This window comes from Saccopteryx leptura, chromosome 2, assembly GCF_036850995.1.
Source record: "Saccopteryx leptura isolate mSacLep1 chromosome 2, mSacLep1_pri_phased_curated, whole genome shotgun sequence".
Taxonomy (NCBI): Eukaryota; Metazoa; Chordata; class Mammalia; order Chiroptera; family Emballonuridae; genus Saccopteryx; species Saccopteryx leptura.
This window is the reverse complement of record NC_089504.1, coordinates 6,661,476-6,675,066: the sequence shown is the minus strand read 5'-3', so window position 1 is coordinate 6,675,066 and position 13,591 is coordinate 6,661,476. Positions and strand designations below refer to the sequence as shown.

Sequence of the window (13,591 nt, the reverse complement as noted above, 5' to 3'; positions counted from 1 at the left end):
ATCGCACTGGTGACGGTGTTCTTGTCACCCACCAGACCACAGCTTGAAGACAGGGCTGGTCATGTGATGTCCACTGTGTGCCCGGGGCCCCGTGTGTGTGTGGCACACAGTAGGTGCTCAATGAACTGCCTGCAGAATGGAAGTAGATGAGCCCAAGGGGCAGCTCATGTGGAGCCCTGCCTGGACTAGCTTCTCACAGGTCCCACGTATCTGGTGCGCTCCATGGCATCAGGACCCAGGCCGCTCCTTGACCAGCCCCTGCCTGCGGCCAGCTCCCTCCCCCTCTGGGGGGCCTCGAGGCCTCCTGGCCCCATGGCCTCTGCTTCCAATCTCCACACTCTCCCCAATTCCAGCTTCTCCAATCAACCTGTCTCCCTCCCTGGCCCAGCCCTGGTCCTCCCTGCCACCAAGGGGCCCCATGTGGGAGGACCGGCCCTCGGGCAGGAAGGGTCGGGACCACCCTGCTTGCCTTTCAGCGGGAAGCATGGCTGCTGCTAAGAGGTGTTGTCATCCATTGGTGTCTCCCTGCTGAACTTCGACTCTGACTCCAGCACTCAACAACCATGTGACCTCAAGAAAGAGTTTAACTTCTCCAGGCCTCAGTTCCCCCAACAAGAAATGGTTGCACAAAGAATGCGTGTGTGTGTGGCTGAAGGCTGGGTCCTGCATGGCACGTGGCCTGGCCTGGCCGTGTTCCTTAACTTCTCTGAACTTTGGTTTCCTCATCTGCCAATGGGCTAAGGAGGAGCCCTCACCAGCGCCAGGGCCAGGGGTGGAAAGGGCCCGTGAGGTGGGACGGGTCAGCAGACAAGCAGTGCTTTCCCCGCCTCTCCCTGCTGCCCTGAAGGGGGGGTCCTTCCCCCCTCTTGTCTCCACACCCCCCAAACTGCCCCCACCCCTGGTCTTGTTCCAGGTCTTCCCATGGGCCAGTGGGGCAGGCGTGGAACGGGGTGAGGGCTGTGACTGCTCGGAGTGAGAAGTGGAGAAGAGACCTGCATGGGGGTGCACCGGTCTTATCCCCCAGAGGTCCTGGGGTTGAGGAGCACGGCAGGGCACCAGCTTAGCCATGCTGCCCCCTGGAGCCTCAGGAGGGGTGGGCCACCCACCAGGCTGGGTGGAAATGTACCAGAGGAAAGGACCCTGCTGGGAGCCCTGGGCAGGGGTGAGAGACTGAGAAGGGGGGGACAGACACACAGCTGGAAAGGGGTCTGTCCCCGCCCCGCAGCACCCCCTGCCTCCCTTCTCACCTGCCCTCTGGTCACCCACACTCAAGTTCAAGCTCGGCCTGCAGTAGGGGGAGGGGCATGTTGGTGAACAGACCCACACGGGATGGGGTGAGGGGGTGGGGGACATCTGTGGCCCCCAGTCAGCAGGTGGACTGAGAATGTGGGGGCTGGGTTGCTGGGAGACCCTGATTGTGTGTGGGGTATGTATGTGTGCTCTCTGGGGTGTTTCTGGTGTGTGGGGTGTGGGCCTGCGTGCGCACGTGTGTGTACATGTGTCAGCGTGGTGTGTTTTTGAGTGTGTGCATGTGTGTCTGGCGTCTGTGTGTGTGTGCTACGTGTGGTGTGTCTGCTGCATGTGGTTTGTGTGTGTGAATCTGGCGTCTCAGTGTGTCTGGTGTGTTTGCTGTGCGTGTGTACGTGTGTGTGGTGCGTCTGCGGGTGGCCCCGTGTGGCTGTTTTTGCTGTGAGTGGGATGCGAGGCTCAGAGCTGACGCTCAAGGTCCTCTTGACACAGAATCTGTGTTTGTGGAAAAGGAAAGAGGGAGAGAAGGGAGGAGAGGGGAGGGCCACAGGAGAGGGAAGAGAAATGAAGGCTGGGGAGGGGTCACGAGGGGAGAGAGGCGGAGGGGAGCCGGGAGGGGAAGAGGGTCCCCACAGGCAGGGGTGCGGACCAGACCGCATCCCCGCCGGCCAGAGCCCCTGCGGAGGCGTGTGTGTGTGTGTGTGTGTGTGTGCGTGTGTGTGTGTGCGCGTGTGTGTGTGTGTGTGTGCGCGTGTGTGTGTGTGTGTGTGCGTGTGTGTGTGTGTGTGTGCGCGTGTGTGTGTGTGTGTGTGTGTGCGCGCGCGCCCCCCCCCCCCCCCGCAGGTCCCTGCCGCGCCCCCTCCCGCTGCGCCCCCTCCCGCCGCCCGCAGGGAAAGGGCCTGGCGTTGGGGCCCCGGACGCCAGCCCAGCAAAGATTTTCCAGCCGCTTCCCCGCCCCTGTGCGCTGCACGCGGGGCTCCATTTCCAGTGCTCGCTGCTTGCTGACAGCGCGCTCGCCAGCTTAGCAGTTTTGGGTTTATCAACAAAAGGCGAGAAAGAGAAGTTGGGGGGCTGTCGGCCACCCGCCCGCCGCGGTCAGGCAGGTGGCACCGGGCGGGAGGAGGCGCGGAGCCGGGGTACACGAGTGCCGTGCGAGGGGAAAAGTTTCCGACCCTTCAGCTCCAGGCTGAGAAGTTTCGGCCGCGCCAGGCGGCGCCAAAGCCAGGCCAACACTGCCCTCGCGTGGCGGCCACGCGACACTGCGTCCGCCGGCCGGGCGGGGGAAACTGAGGCCCCGAGCCGGCGAGATGGGCGACGCAAGGTCACCGAGAAGAGCCGTAGTAGAATCAGGCCTCCTCTGACACCCATAGGCTCTCCAGGAAATAGAAATACTGGGGAGGGGAGCGTGAAAGTCCAGAAAATGGTATGGAGGGGAGGAGTCATCCCAGGGATTCAAATCCCACTTCAGTCTCACCTCAACTCCCCAGCCAAGGCGGCAGTAGCACTGCCCCCAGCCCATGCCGCACAGGGTTTGTCCAAACTGTGCCAGGTATGTCGCCTTTCTTCTGGAGCCAGGGCACCCCTTCAAAACAGGGCTCGCCCATCCACAAGCCGTCCTGGCTGTCAGATCCCCACCACCCGCCTATCCAGCCGGGATCCCACCTTTTTCCTATGGATTCCTCTGCAGTTCCTTTACTGGCCAGGAGGTGGCGATAAAGACCCGAATCCTGGGCCTGGCCAGGGGTTGGGGCCAAATCTGGATAAGGACTGGAGGGGGACTCAAATTGATCAGCGGTTTGGAAGGCAGTTGTCACAGGGCCACACCTGGCAGATAGGCAGGCCTATGGGGTGGCCTGCTGGGTCAGTTCAGCGGTCAGATAAACTCCAGGCAGTACCCAGACCACCTAATCTGTCATCATCCCCTGATGTGGCTTTGAACACTGCCCAACCCCTCCCTCCACGACTAGCAGAGAAGCTTCCGGCTGGGCCCCCCCAGATGCTGTGACCATGCATTGGATGCTGTGTGCCTAGCCTGGGGGGGGGGGGCGCAGAAGACAAACGCTGGTGCACACACACGCGGCTCTTTCCCCTCAGCCGGGAGAGGGAGGTCATCGGCAAGCAGCTTTTGGCTCCATCAAAGATGGAGGCTGGGGCAGAGGTCAGGGCAGGTGTCTGGTTCAGGGGTGGGCTGTTCCAGACTGGCAGAGGCTTGGGCCCAGGTCTGAGGTGTGTGGCAGGGTCTCCCACCTTCCAGAAGAGGGGTTCGCTAGAAAAACCCTTACCCCTGGGGATACCTTGCCTCCGCCCATCAGCCTCATCTCAGCTGTGCCTGCCCCCTCCCTCCCCCTGGTCCGGGAACGCTGGAGACCAGGAACCAGGCGCTGGGAGAGGCGTGCAGGGTGAGACCCGGCTGCAGGTCCCAGACACCTGGGATGGACATTTATTTGTGGGGCAGGGAAGGCCTCCCTCACCCCTGGCCCACGTCCATGCCTGGGCTCGGGCTCCAGGGCCTGTTGTTCTGTGGCTGGTCTACGGGAGGCAGGAGGGGCTGGTACTTCTGCGAGCGGCCTCGCTTCAGGCCCGGGTGCAGCTCCAAGTGGGGCAGGAGGGACTCCTAGCGTGAGAGGGAGAACCGGCTGGGTGCTGGGGAGGGGACTCCGGGGAGGTGCTTTACCTGGCACCCTGTCCACCCCACTGGGCAGGGGTGCCCCGGGTGGTCAGCTCCCCACAGGCGCTCACCAGTTTCTGGCTCCAGGAGCAGGGTGATTTGCCCATCTGGTCGAGAACACTGTGGGTGCCCAGGAGGGTTTTGCTGTCTCTTTGCTGCCTCTGGGTGGTGGCCCTGGGCAGGAGGGGCAGGCTGCTGTTCGTGGAAATGTCCTCAGAGAGGTGGCACTGCAGCTTCAGGACGGGCCTGAGAGGGACAGGAGCCGGTCAGCTGTGTGGACCCCAGGTCACCAGTCCACCCTGGCTGGCGGGACCCTCAAGGGCCCAGACTCTTGGCCCGCCCCTGCTGGACAGGGAGATCTGCAGGGTAAGGAGGGGGAGCCCTGGCAGAGCGTGTGAACCCCAGCCCTCCCGTGAAGTCTCACAGGCCAGGGCTGTCCCAGCCGAACGGGGAGCTGGCCACAGCCTCCGCCTTGGCCCTGGAGCACAGGGCTTTGGGCAGACTCTCCAGCCATCTCCTGATGCCCCCAAACAGGCGCTCTGGTGCCGCGGACTGGGTGGCTGGCTTGTTCTCCGCAATGACCTGCTGGACTGGAGGAGAGAGGGCGCCGTGAGAGCTGGGCCTGGGAGGGGGCGCTCCCCCCCAGCTCCCCCCTCCTCCCTCTGGCAGGCAAGGCAGGCAGAACCAGTCTCCATGGAAACCCAAGGCTCCCCAGTGCCTTCTCGCTGCCTCCAGAGAAGGCTCAGGTTTGGAAACTCTCTTGTGTGACTGTTTGTGCCTTGATGACCCATCTCTGCCCCCCGTACACCCACTCCTGCTCCTCCCCGAAACGGCCCCCTTTTTCTACAGTGTGAAGGCCAGTCACCCCCACCACGGAAATCCAAGAGAGGGGCTGACATTCCTACGGGGATGGCGGGGTGCTGGGGGCTGGGAGTCCTTCCTGTCCGACAGCTGACGGGGCCAGGAAACACCGCAGAGCCTCGCTCTGCGCCCTGGGGTGAGCCCACCGCTCCGGTGGCCGGTGGCTGACCAGGAGGCCGACCAGGAGGCTCTCTCGTGCCAGTCAACTGCCATTTACATGGAACTGTTTCTCCACACGCCTCCTTTTCCTGGATTCCCAGAGGGGCTGGGGACCCTCTGGCTTCTCTTCCTGGCCGCTGTCAGCTGCTCTCAGGACCTTGGCTTCCCCATCAAACAACCAGAAGTCGGGCAAAATCACAGCTTCTAGGCCCTGGCCGGTTGGCTCAGTGGTAGAGCGTCAGCCCAGCATGTGGATGTCCTGGGTTCAATTTCCGGCCTGGGTACACAGGATAAGTGCCTATCTGCCTCTCAACCCTTCCCCCCTTCTTCCCCCCTCTCCTTTCTCTCTATCTCTCTCTTCCCCTCCAGCAGCCAAGGCTCCATTGGAGCAAAGGATGCTGAGGATGGCTCCATGGCCTCTGCCTCAGGTGCTATAATGGCTCTGGTTGCAACACAGCAACAGCCCAGATAGGCAGAGCATCGCCCCCTAATGGGCTTGCCGGGTGGACCCAGTCTGTCTCTCTGCCTCCCTGCTTCTCACTTCAGAAAAATTAAAAAGTAAAATAAAATAAGAAAATCACAGGTTCTATCTGCAACTTCCTGTGACCCTCAGGGAGCCGGTTAGGGTCCTGCCTGAATTGGTGAAGCGCCTGATTTTTAGGGCTTTCCCTACAGCTGCTTTGGGGCAGCTGATTCCTGAAACTGCACACAGTAGGTATTCAAAAAAAAGAAAACCCCCAAAAAACAGATGTAAGTCCTGGCCAGAGAGCCAGTTGGGTAGAAAATCATCTTGCAGTCCAGAGGTTGCCCGTTTGATCCCCGGTCAGGGCACATACAGGAACAGATTGATGTCCCTGTCTGTCTGTCTCTCTCTCTCTCTAAAGTCTATAAATAAAAAAATTAAAAAGAAATAGATGCAGGCCATTGACAGTCGGAGGCCATGGGGGCCGCAGGATCCTGAGAAGGGAAGAGGCCGGGCAGGTGGAGAAGGGGTTCTGGCGAAGGTTATGCCAGAGCAGGACAGAGGCTGTCCCTGCCTGGCTCGTCACCGGAAAACACTGGAAACTATGTCCGAACTGACAGACACGATCACATTCATCCCCGAAGGGCTGAGAGCAAACTTGTGCCCGGAACCCGGGCCTGCAGGTTCCCAGAGTCCTTGCTGGATGAGGAGGTGCTGGCCGTCCCCAGAAGAGAGGAGGTTTCATCTTCTGGACCTTTCTGGGCACCTGCTTTCATGGATAAGGAATGAAGATGTTTCTGGGCCCTTCCCGGGTCCCCAGCCCCTATCGGCGTGGCGGGGGCCAGACGTGGGGTTGGGAGGCTGTGGGTGCCGGTTAGAAGGCGGGCAGATGTGAAGTGTGGGCACCCTTGGGAGCCACAAGTCCTCCGGTGGTGGTGAGCCCTGGGCAGCCATGGTTTCCTGGCTCAACAATGCGGCTGCTGCCTGGAGCCACCTGCTTTGGACACTTCTATTGGACCTCAGACCCTCAACTCGGTCCTTGAAGGTCACCCTGACATCCTCCAGAGAGGCCGGTTCGGGCGCCTCCTCTGCAGGGTCAGCGGCCTCTTGGCCCCCGCAGGCTGGCGGCTGAGTCCCAGGACCCAAGGCCACAGGCTCCGCTCCCCAGGTCCAGCTGGAAACCGCCGCAGCGCCAGGGCGCCCGCCCCGTCTGCTTACGCGCACAGCTGCGCTCCCAGTAGCGCAGCGCTGTGTCCCGCAAGGTCTCGTCCGCGAAGCGCACTCGGAACGGGCACCGCCGGCGGGGCCCTGAGCTTTCCCCCGAGGAGCTGTGGGTGAGCAGGGCCTTGAGTTTGGGGGGCTGGAGACCGTAGGGCCTGCGGAAAGAGGCAAGAGTGAGCGCCAGACGCCAGACTGGGGCTTGCTGTGGGGTCCTGAGTCCCCCCTCCTGCTGGCCTTGCCCGAGCGCTCCCCCCTGCCAGGCAATGGGCCAAGCACGTGGCACGCAGCACCCCCCCAGGCCCACACAACTCCGTGTCATATACCATCACTATTCCCATGTACAGATGAGGTGGCTAAAGCACAGAGATGGTTTGCAATTCGTCCAAGGTCACAGAGCCGGTCAGGGATGGAAACAAGATTTGAATCCTGGTTCCAGAGCTGGCACTCTGACATATCAGGCATTTCCGCAGGAGGAATCCGGGTGTGACCTCAGGCATCAGGCAGTCCTGGGGTTCAATCCCAACTCTTTTGAGCTTCATATTTTTTTTTTTAAATCTCTAAGATGGATGGTAATCAGGCCTGTCATACAGGGCTGTGAAGAGGTGGGTGGACTGCAAGCCCCCTGCCAAAGGTCTGCAGGGCTGGAAGTAAATGTCTCTAACTGGGAACTGTTCTTATTATAATCGTCAGTCTCAATTATACCCTCCCCTGCAGCGTGATCTTGGGGAGACTGCCCTCAAGTCTCCATTTGCAGTTTTCCCTTTTAAATGATGTATTATATATTATAGGCGTGATACTAGCGTCCTTATAAGGGTTTGGGGAATATCAGATAGCTTATGTGAGGCATCCAGTCCAAGTTCTGTGCTCAGTAAAGGGGTCTGTTATTGTTACATGTGTTGCTATTAATTTTGTCCTCAAGGCCAAGGCTGCAAGAGGGCCTGCCTGATCCATCCATGTCTCTGTTCAGAAATGCCACGTTCAACCTTAAGTACGTACATATTAATACACCTGCATCCATCTGTCTGACCACATCTTGATGTACGTGCGGAACCAGAGGGGATGCTTTTCATCGGCCCACTATAGAGCCAGATAGGCAGGAGGTGTCCAGGACAGTGCCTGGCTCCAGGCATTGGACCTACTTATCCCATAGTTGTCGCCATATCAACACCCGCTTGGTGCTGGCCTCAGGGCCAGGCCAAGGCACGCCCAGCTCTGCCCATGGCCTGAAATCCCAGCCTCTCCTCTCAAAGGCTGCTGGAGCCTGTTTTAATGCACCCTGGGTTCCCCCCCACCCCCACCCCAGGGCCCATCAGGGAATCTCACACACTGGAAGGTGCTCAAGTATTCGCTCTTGAATATGGAACACTGTGAATGTGCCCATCCCCTCTGTTCTCACATTCGAGATCATGAGTGTCATACTTTTATTTATTATATCTTGTGAGGAGTGGTGTGTTTATTTGGCTTGAGTGATTTAAATTTCCTGGGTTGGCAAGTGCATTTCATCTCTGAGACCAACTCTGATCTATTGGTGGTGTCTGCCTGAAGCACAGTCAAGAAGGATTCTGAGGGTCAGTGGGGAAACGTGCTGTGATCAATTAGTACTGTCTGCCATGGGTCCAGCATGAGAAGGAATGGTATATATGTCATGTGTTTACTCTCCCTGGTCTTTAAACTCGTGAGCAATGTTCTTCACCCCTCACCCCTGTTTTAAGCCTGTTTAAGCTGGAGGAACTTTTTCTGCATTATTCCCCCTCTCCATTAGAGCTATGGTGTTTAGGCCCAGGTGAGCTCTAATGCCCAGGCTCTTCTCCTACCTCCATCCCTTATTTTTTAATTGATTGATTGATTGATTTTAGAGAGACAGGAAGGGAGAGAGAAGAGGAGGGGAAGAGAGAGAGAGAGAGAGAGAGAAACATTGATCTGATCCTTTGTGTGCCCAGACCAGGGACTGAACCTCTGTGCTTCAGGATGACACTCTATCCCAGTGGTAGTCAACCTGGTCCCTACCACTAGTGGGCGTTCCAGCTTTCATGGTGGGCGGTAGCGGAGCAACCAAAGTATAAATAAAAAGGTAGATTTAACTATAGTAAATTGTTTTATAAAGATTTATTCTGCCAAACTTAGCGAAAATCCGACATAAAGTACTTGGTAAGTAATTATTATTATATGCTTTAACTTGCTGTAACTCTGCTTTATAAATTTTATAAGGTAAAGTTACTTCCCTACTTTATAAATCACCATGACTGTAGAACCGGTGGGCGGTTAGAAAATGTTTCTACTAACAGAGATACAGAAGGGGCAGTAGGTATAAAAAGGTCGACTACCCCTGCCCTAACCAACCTAGCTAACCAGCCAGGTCTTCATCCCTTATTTTATTTCCCCCAATATTTGACATATAGCAAAATATAATAAATTTTAGAGAAAGAAATGGGTGCATAACTAGTGGAATGAGTGAAAGGATGGAAGGCTGGTGAGTGGGTGGGTGGATGGATGGACTGATGGATGAATCAGTGAAAAGGTCTGAATGCAAGAACTGGACCTTAGGAGGCTATGTAGATATATGGATGAGTGGGTGAATAATTATGTAGATAGGGATGTACACTTGTAGATGGCTTCATGACTAGATTAGAGATGGAGAGTATCCTGGATTTATAGGTGGATAGAAGGGTTTGTAGGCGATTGATTTGCAAATTGGATTCATGGACAGAATTGTGGGAGTTTGTGAACAGATGAATGACTGACTAGATGGGCAGATGGATGGATGGGAGGATGAATAGATAGTAGAAGACCTGGTTCACAGAGAAGATGTATGCAAGGGTGGATGGGTGAATGGGAGAATGAATATCTGAATGGATGAATTATGAATGTGTTGGTAGGAGACCTGATTAATGGGGAGATGGATGCATACATGTTGATGGATGATTCTTGAACGTGTTGGGAGCAAACCTGATTCATGGATAGATCTATGTAATGACAAATGAGTGGGTGGGTGTGCGGGTGGGTTCACAGGTGGATTATGAATGCTTTGGCAGAAGACCTGATGGATGGACCCAGAGATAGACAAATAGATGGATAGACAGGTAGATTCATGGGTGAAAGCCAGAGACAAGAAATGCTCTTTCTCCCCCTTCCCCTGTCCCCGTCCTCCCATAACTCACTTGTTGGCCTTTTTGACCTTGGTGCACTGCTCCTCGGGATCTAGCCTCAGCGGCCCCAGGGCGGGTATCTGATGGAGCAAAATCTTCTTAAGACTATTCTGGAAGTTTGATGATGACTGGGCCCTTGAAGACAAAGAGGCCACACCTGGCATGAGTGGTCAGAGTCCCCCACCCTCCAAGCATCAGTGGCAACCCTGTTCCCACCAGCAGGTCGCTGACACTCACCACAGGTCTGGGAGGAAGGAGCAGGTGGGACAGTGAGGAGAAGGGCCTGGCCAGTGCTCTGACACACCTTTTTGATGTTGTGATTCTGAGGATGCTGGGGGCCAGGAGGAGGTAGAAATAGTTATGAGCCTTTGCTTGGGGACAGCCCTTTCAAGGGTCTTCCTAGTTCTACGGCCTTGGGCCTCAGTTTCCTTAGTCCTACCATAGGGGCAATGGTAGAACCACCCTCAAGGGGTGGTTGCCAGGAGCTCAGCTAACCTTAGCATGGCTCTTAGAGAGATGGTGGGACCTCCCCACCGGAAGAGATCAGCCCGCTAGCCCAGCTCCCGAGGGGCCCTGCAGGGCCCCACTCAGTAGCTGCGGCTGCTCAGCCCACTCTGCCCCGAGCTGCCGCGGGAACTCCCGGAACCTGCTAGGGAGGAACGGCGAGGAGGGCGCCCGAGGAGTTCGTGGCCTCCCTGGCAGAGCCGCTCCAGGAGGAGCCTTCGCACTGTCCACGCCTGTAGCGCGGGGGCACGGGTGTCCCGGGCGCGCGGGCCAGGAGCAGGGGCGGCGGCAGCAGCGACCTCAGCCGGTCCTGTTCCGCGCCGTCCGCGGGGCCACGGTGGGCAGAGGGGGCAGGCACCGCGGGGGCCTCCGGGCGTCCACTCCTGGCTTTGCAGGCGAGGACCCGCCGCGGGAAGCCTGCCACCACTCGGCGCCGTCCCGAGACCCCCGAGCTCCGGGATCTCCCCGCGCCAGGGCCTGATCCGAGCTCGCGCGGAGGCAGACAGGGCAGCCGCGGGTCCCCGCGTCGGCGAGCGCCCTTGCGGGGAACCTCTTGGGCGCCATCTGCTGGGCTCAGGGGTTGGGGCCCGGCCCCGCGATCAGCTCAGGGCATCCTCACACCAGGTGTAGCGGGTGGTTGCCGAATGACGGGGAGGAGCGGGCATAGGCCAGCCCTCAGCGCATAGTGCCCAGAGCGAAGCAGCGTGGTCTGGGGGGGAGCATCGCCAGCTCGCCAGACACCGAGTGGCTTCAGGCTAGAGTTCGCCCAGCCTCTGTTTCCTCACTTGGAAGATGGTGACTGTTAAAGTACCCACCTTTTCTGAGTAGCTGTGACGTTTAAATGAGTGAGCACATGTAAATGGCTCCGAATAGTATCAAGCACGTCATGCCGTGCGTGCTTAACAAACGCTAGCTGCTATTATTATCATTATTTAAGATGGCTGTAATTTAGAATTTAGTCTCAACTCCACTGCTTATTAGCATTGGAAGCTGGAGCAAGCCAACTGATGGACTCTCAGTGGCCTCATCTGTAGAATAGGGATACAGAGGACCTGCTCCTTTGCCAGCGTGAAATAGCGTCACGTGGTGGGAGCACTTAGTGCGTCAAGTCCTGGAATCTCTTGCTGCTGTTAGCACTCACCCTGCTGGGAATTAGGAAACCTGGAACCAGCTGGAGCCAGACCTGCTGGGCCTCCCTCCTGCTGAAGCCTCCCAGCCCTCCCAGGGCCCCACCACCTCTCCACGCCCCCATCCCATCCTCTGGGGTGCGAAGCTTGTTGAAAATACAGACGCCCCAGATTGTGAATTAGTAGATCTGGGTGGGCCCAAGACACATATTTTAAATAAATTCTCCCTTTGGGAGACAGAAGCCCAGACCACCCCCAACTTCTGACACCAGGGGTATCTGAGCCTGCTTCCTCCTTACTAACCCCACTCCCAGATGCTATCGGCCCGGCGCTGGCCCATAAGGTCACACTCACGCTAGTGGAACTTCTAGACAGGATCAGAGAAGGTCTCAGTAAGTTTAGAGACCCCTACAGGTGACTGGTGCTTGGGAGAGCCCATCTTCCCCAGCTGGTCCCTCAGCTGGCCCCTCCCTGCTGCCTCCAGGGCCTCTTTAGGGCCATTGTGACCCGCCCCTCAACCCAACGCCAAGTGAGGAGCAGTGGGCACTGAGGTCTGGGGACAGAGGGCGGGGCTGTTGTACTCAGGATGCCAAGGCTGCAGTCACAAGGGGGTGGGAGAACCCCTGACCAGGGCAGCCAGGCCAGAGCCAGGGAGGGAGGGCCTGTGGTTTAGCAACCCACTCCAGACCAGGGAGGCCTCAGTGGTCATGCTGGGCTGATGCCTCCGGAAGGAGAACTTCCAGCCAAAGGCGGGGCAGTACCAATGCAGGGGGGCCTGGGATCTAAGAGAATCAAGTTCGAGCTCATACTCTGCCTCTGTGCTGTGCGACACTGGACAAGTCTTGGTCGGGGCTCCATGGTAAAATGAACTGTTAGGGAAAAGCTTGAATTGTGACATCTGAGTAGGGGACAAGGGTAATTTGGACCAGTAATTTCACTGGCATGTTATCATTACAATTTGAAAATGAAAAATAAAGGCCTGACCGAGCAGTGGCACAGTGGATAGAGTGTCGGACTGGGATCCGGAGGACTCAGGTTCGAGACCCCGAGGTTGCCGGCTTGAGCGCGGGCTCATCTGGTTTGAGCAAGGCTCACCAGCTTGAGCCCAGGGTCGCTGGCTCGAGCAAGGGGTTACTTGGTCTGCTGAAGGCCCGTGGTCAAGGCACATATGAGAAATCAATCAACGAACAACTAAGGAACCACGACGAAGAATTGATGTTTCTCGTCTCTCTCCCTTCCTGTCTGTCTGTCCCTCTCTCTAACTCTCTCTGTCTCTGCCACAAAAAAACCAAACAAACAAACAACAACTTTGTTATTCAAATTCAAAGTGTCTGCCTGGAGGAGGCATCACAGACTATGTATTTTATTTTGGCGAATACTCCTCAGCCAAGGATGGAAGGTCTTATCTCCTTGGGAAGTTGGAATACTGAGTGGGGAGGGTGAGAAATTTTTATATTGTTTTGAAAATATGTGATTTTTTTTCCCCATTGATTTGAGAGAGAGAGAGAGAGCAAGAAAGGGAGAGAGAGAAAGAAGTATCAACTCATTTCACTTAGTTGTATTCTCATCGATTGCTTCTCTTATGTGCCCTGACCAGGGGTCGAACCCATGACCTCTGGTGCACCTGGTCAGTGCTGTATCCACTGAGCCCCATGGTCAGGGTTAAGGGTATGTGAGTTTTTTAAAAAATAGATAGGAACACCAGACTAACTAGATAATTTCTAAGGAGACCTCCAGTCCTTGCATGCTTATACACTGATTGAGCAACTACTATGTTTGAAGTTTGGGAATTCAGGAATGCAAGAGGCTTTGAGGTCAGAGGACTGGCCAGATCTGGGAAGGTCTTGGAGTCTGTGGGTAGGGAAGGGACTTCCTCTTCTGTTGACAGAAGATAATAGTAGGAGTGGAGTTTTAGGTACCCCTAAAAGAGCTAAGCTCAGAGCTATCCCCAAAATAAGATTACAGACACCCGCAGCAATTGACATTACCCAGGAATTGTCTCCTTCCCTTAGAGATATGGAAAATGAAGCTTGGGAGGGGACCTAAGTCTGATCTGGAGAACTCCAGCGAGGATACCAAGTAACATAAACAGATTTGGGGGACTCTGCAGCCCCCCCCCCTTTAGCACCCTCGGCCCGTGTAGTTTTCACTTCATTAGAACAAACACACTTTAAGCACCTCCTGTGTGCAACAC

At 56.7% G+C, this 13,591-nt stretch overlaps 1 protein-coding gene across 1 annotated transcript; it reads right to left on the bottom strand.

Moving 5' to 3' along the window:
- Nucleotides 1-2,343: 2,343 nt before the first annotated feature.
- C2H9orf50 (chromosome 2 C9orf50 homolog) lies at nucleotides 2,344-10,834 on the bottom strand. The gene is given in 11 exon segments (XM_066362693.1): nucleotides 2,344-2,639; nucleotides 2,945-3,072; nucleotides 3,720-3,862; nucleotides 3,988-4,162; nucleotides 4,341-4,506; nucleotides 6,618-6,775; nucleotides 9,779-9,901; nucleotides 10,007-10,097; nucleotides 10,354-10,433; nucleotides 10,435-10,576; nucleotides 10,579-10,834. Coding segments are annotated over 11 exon segments (1,758 nt in total).
- Nucleotides 10,835-13,591: the final 2,757 nt, after the last annotated feature.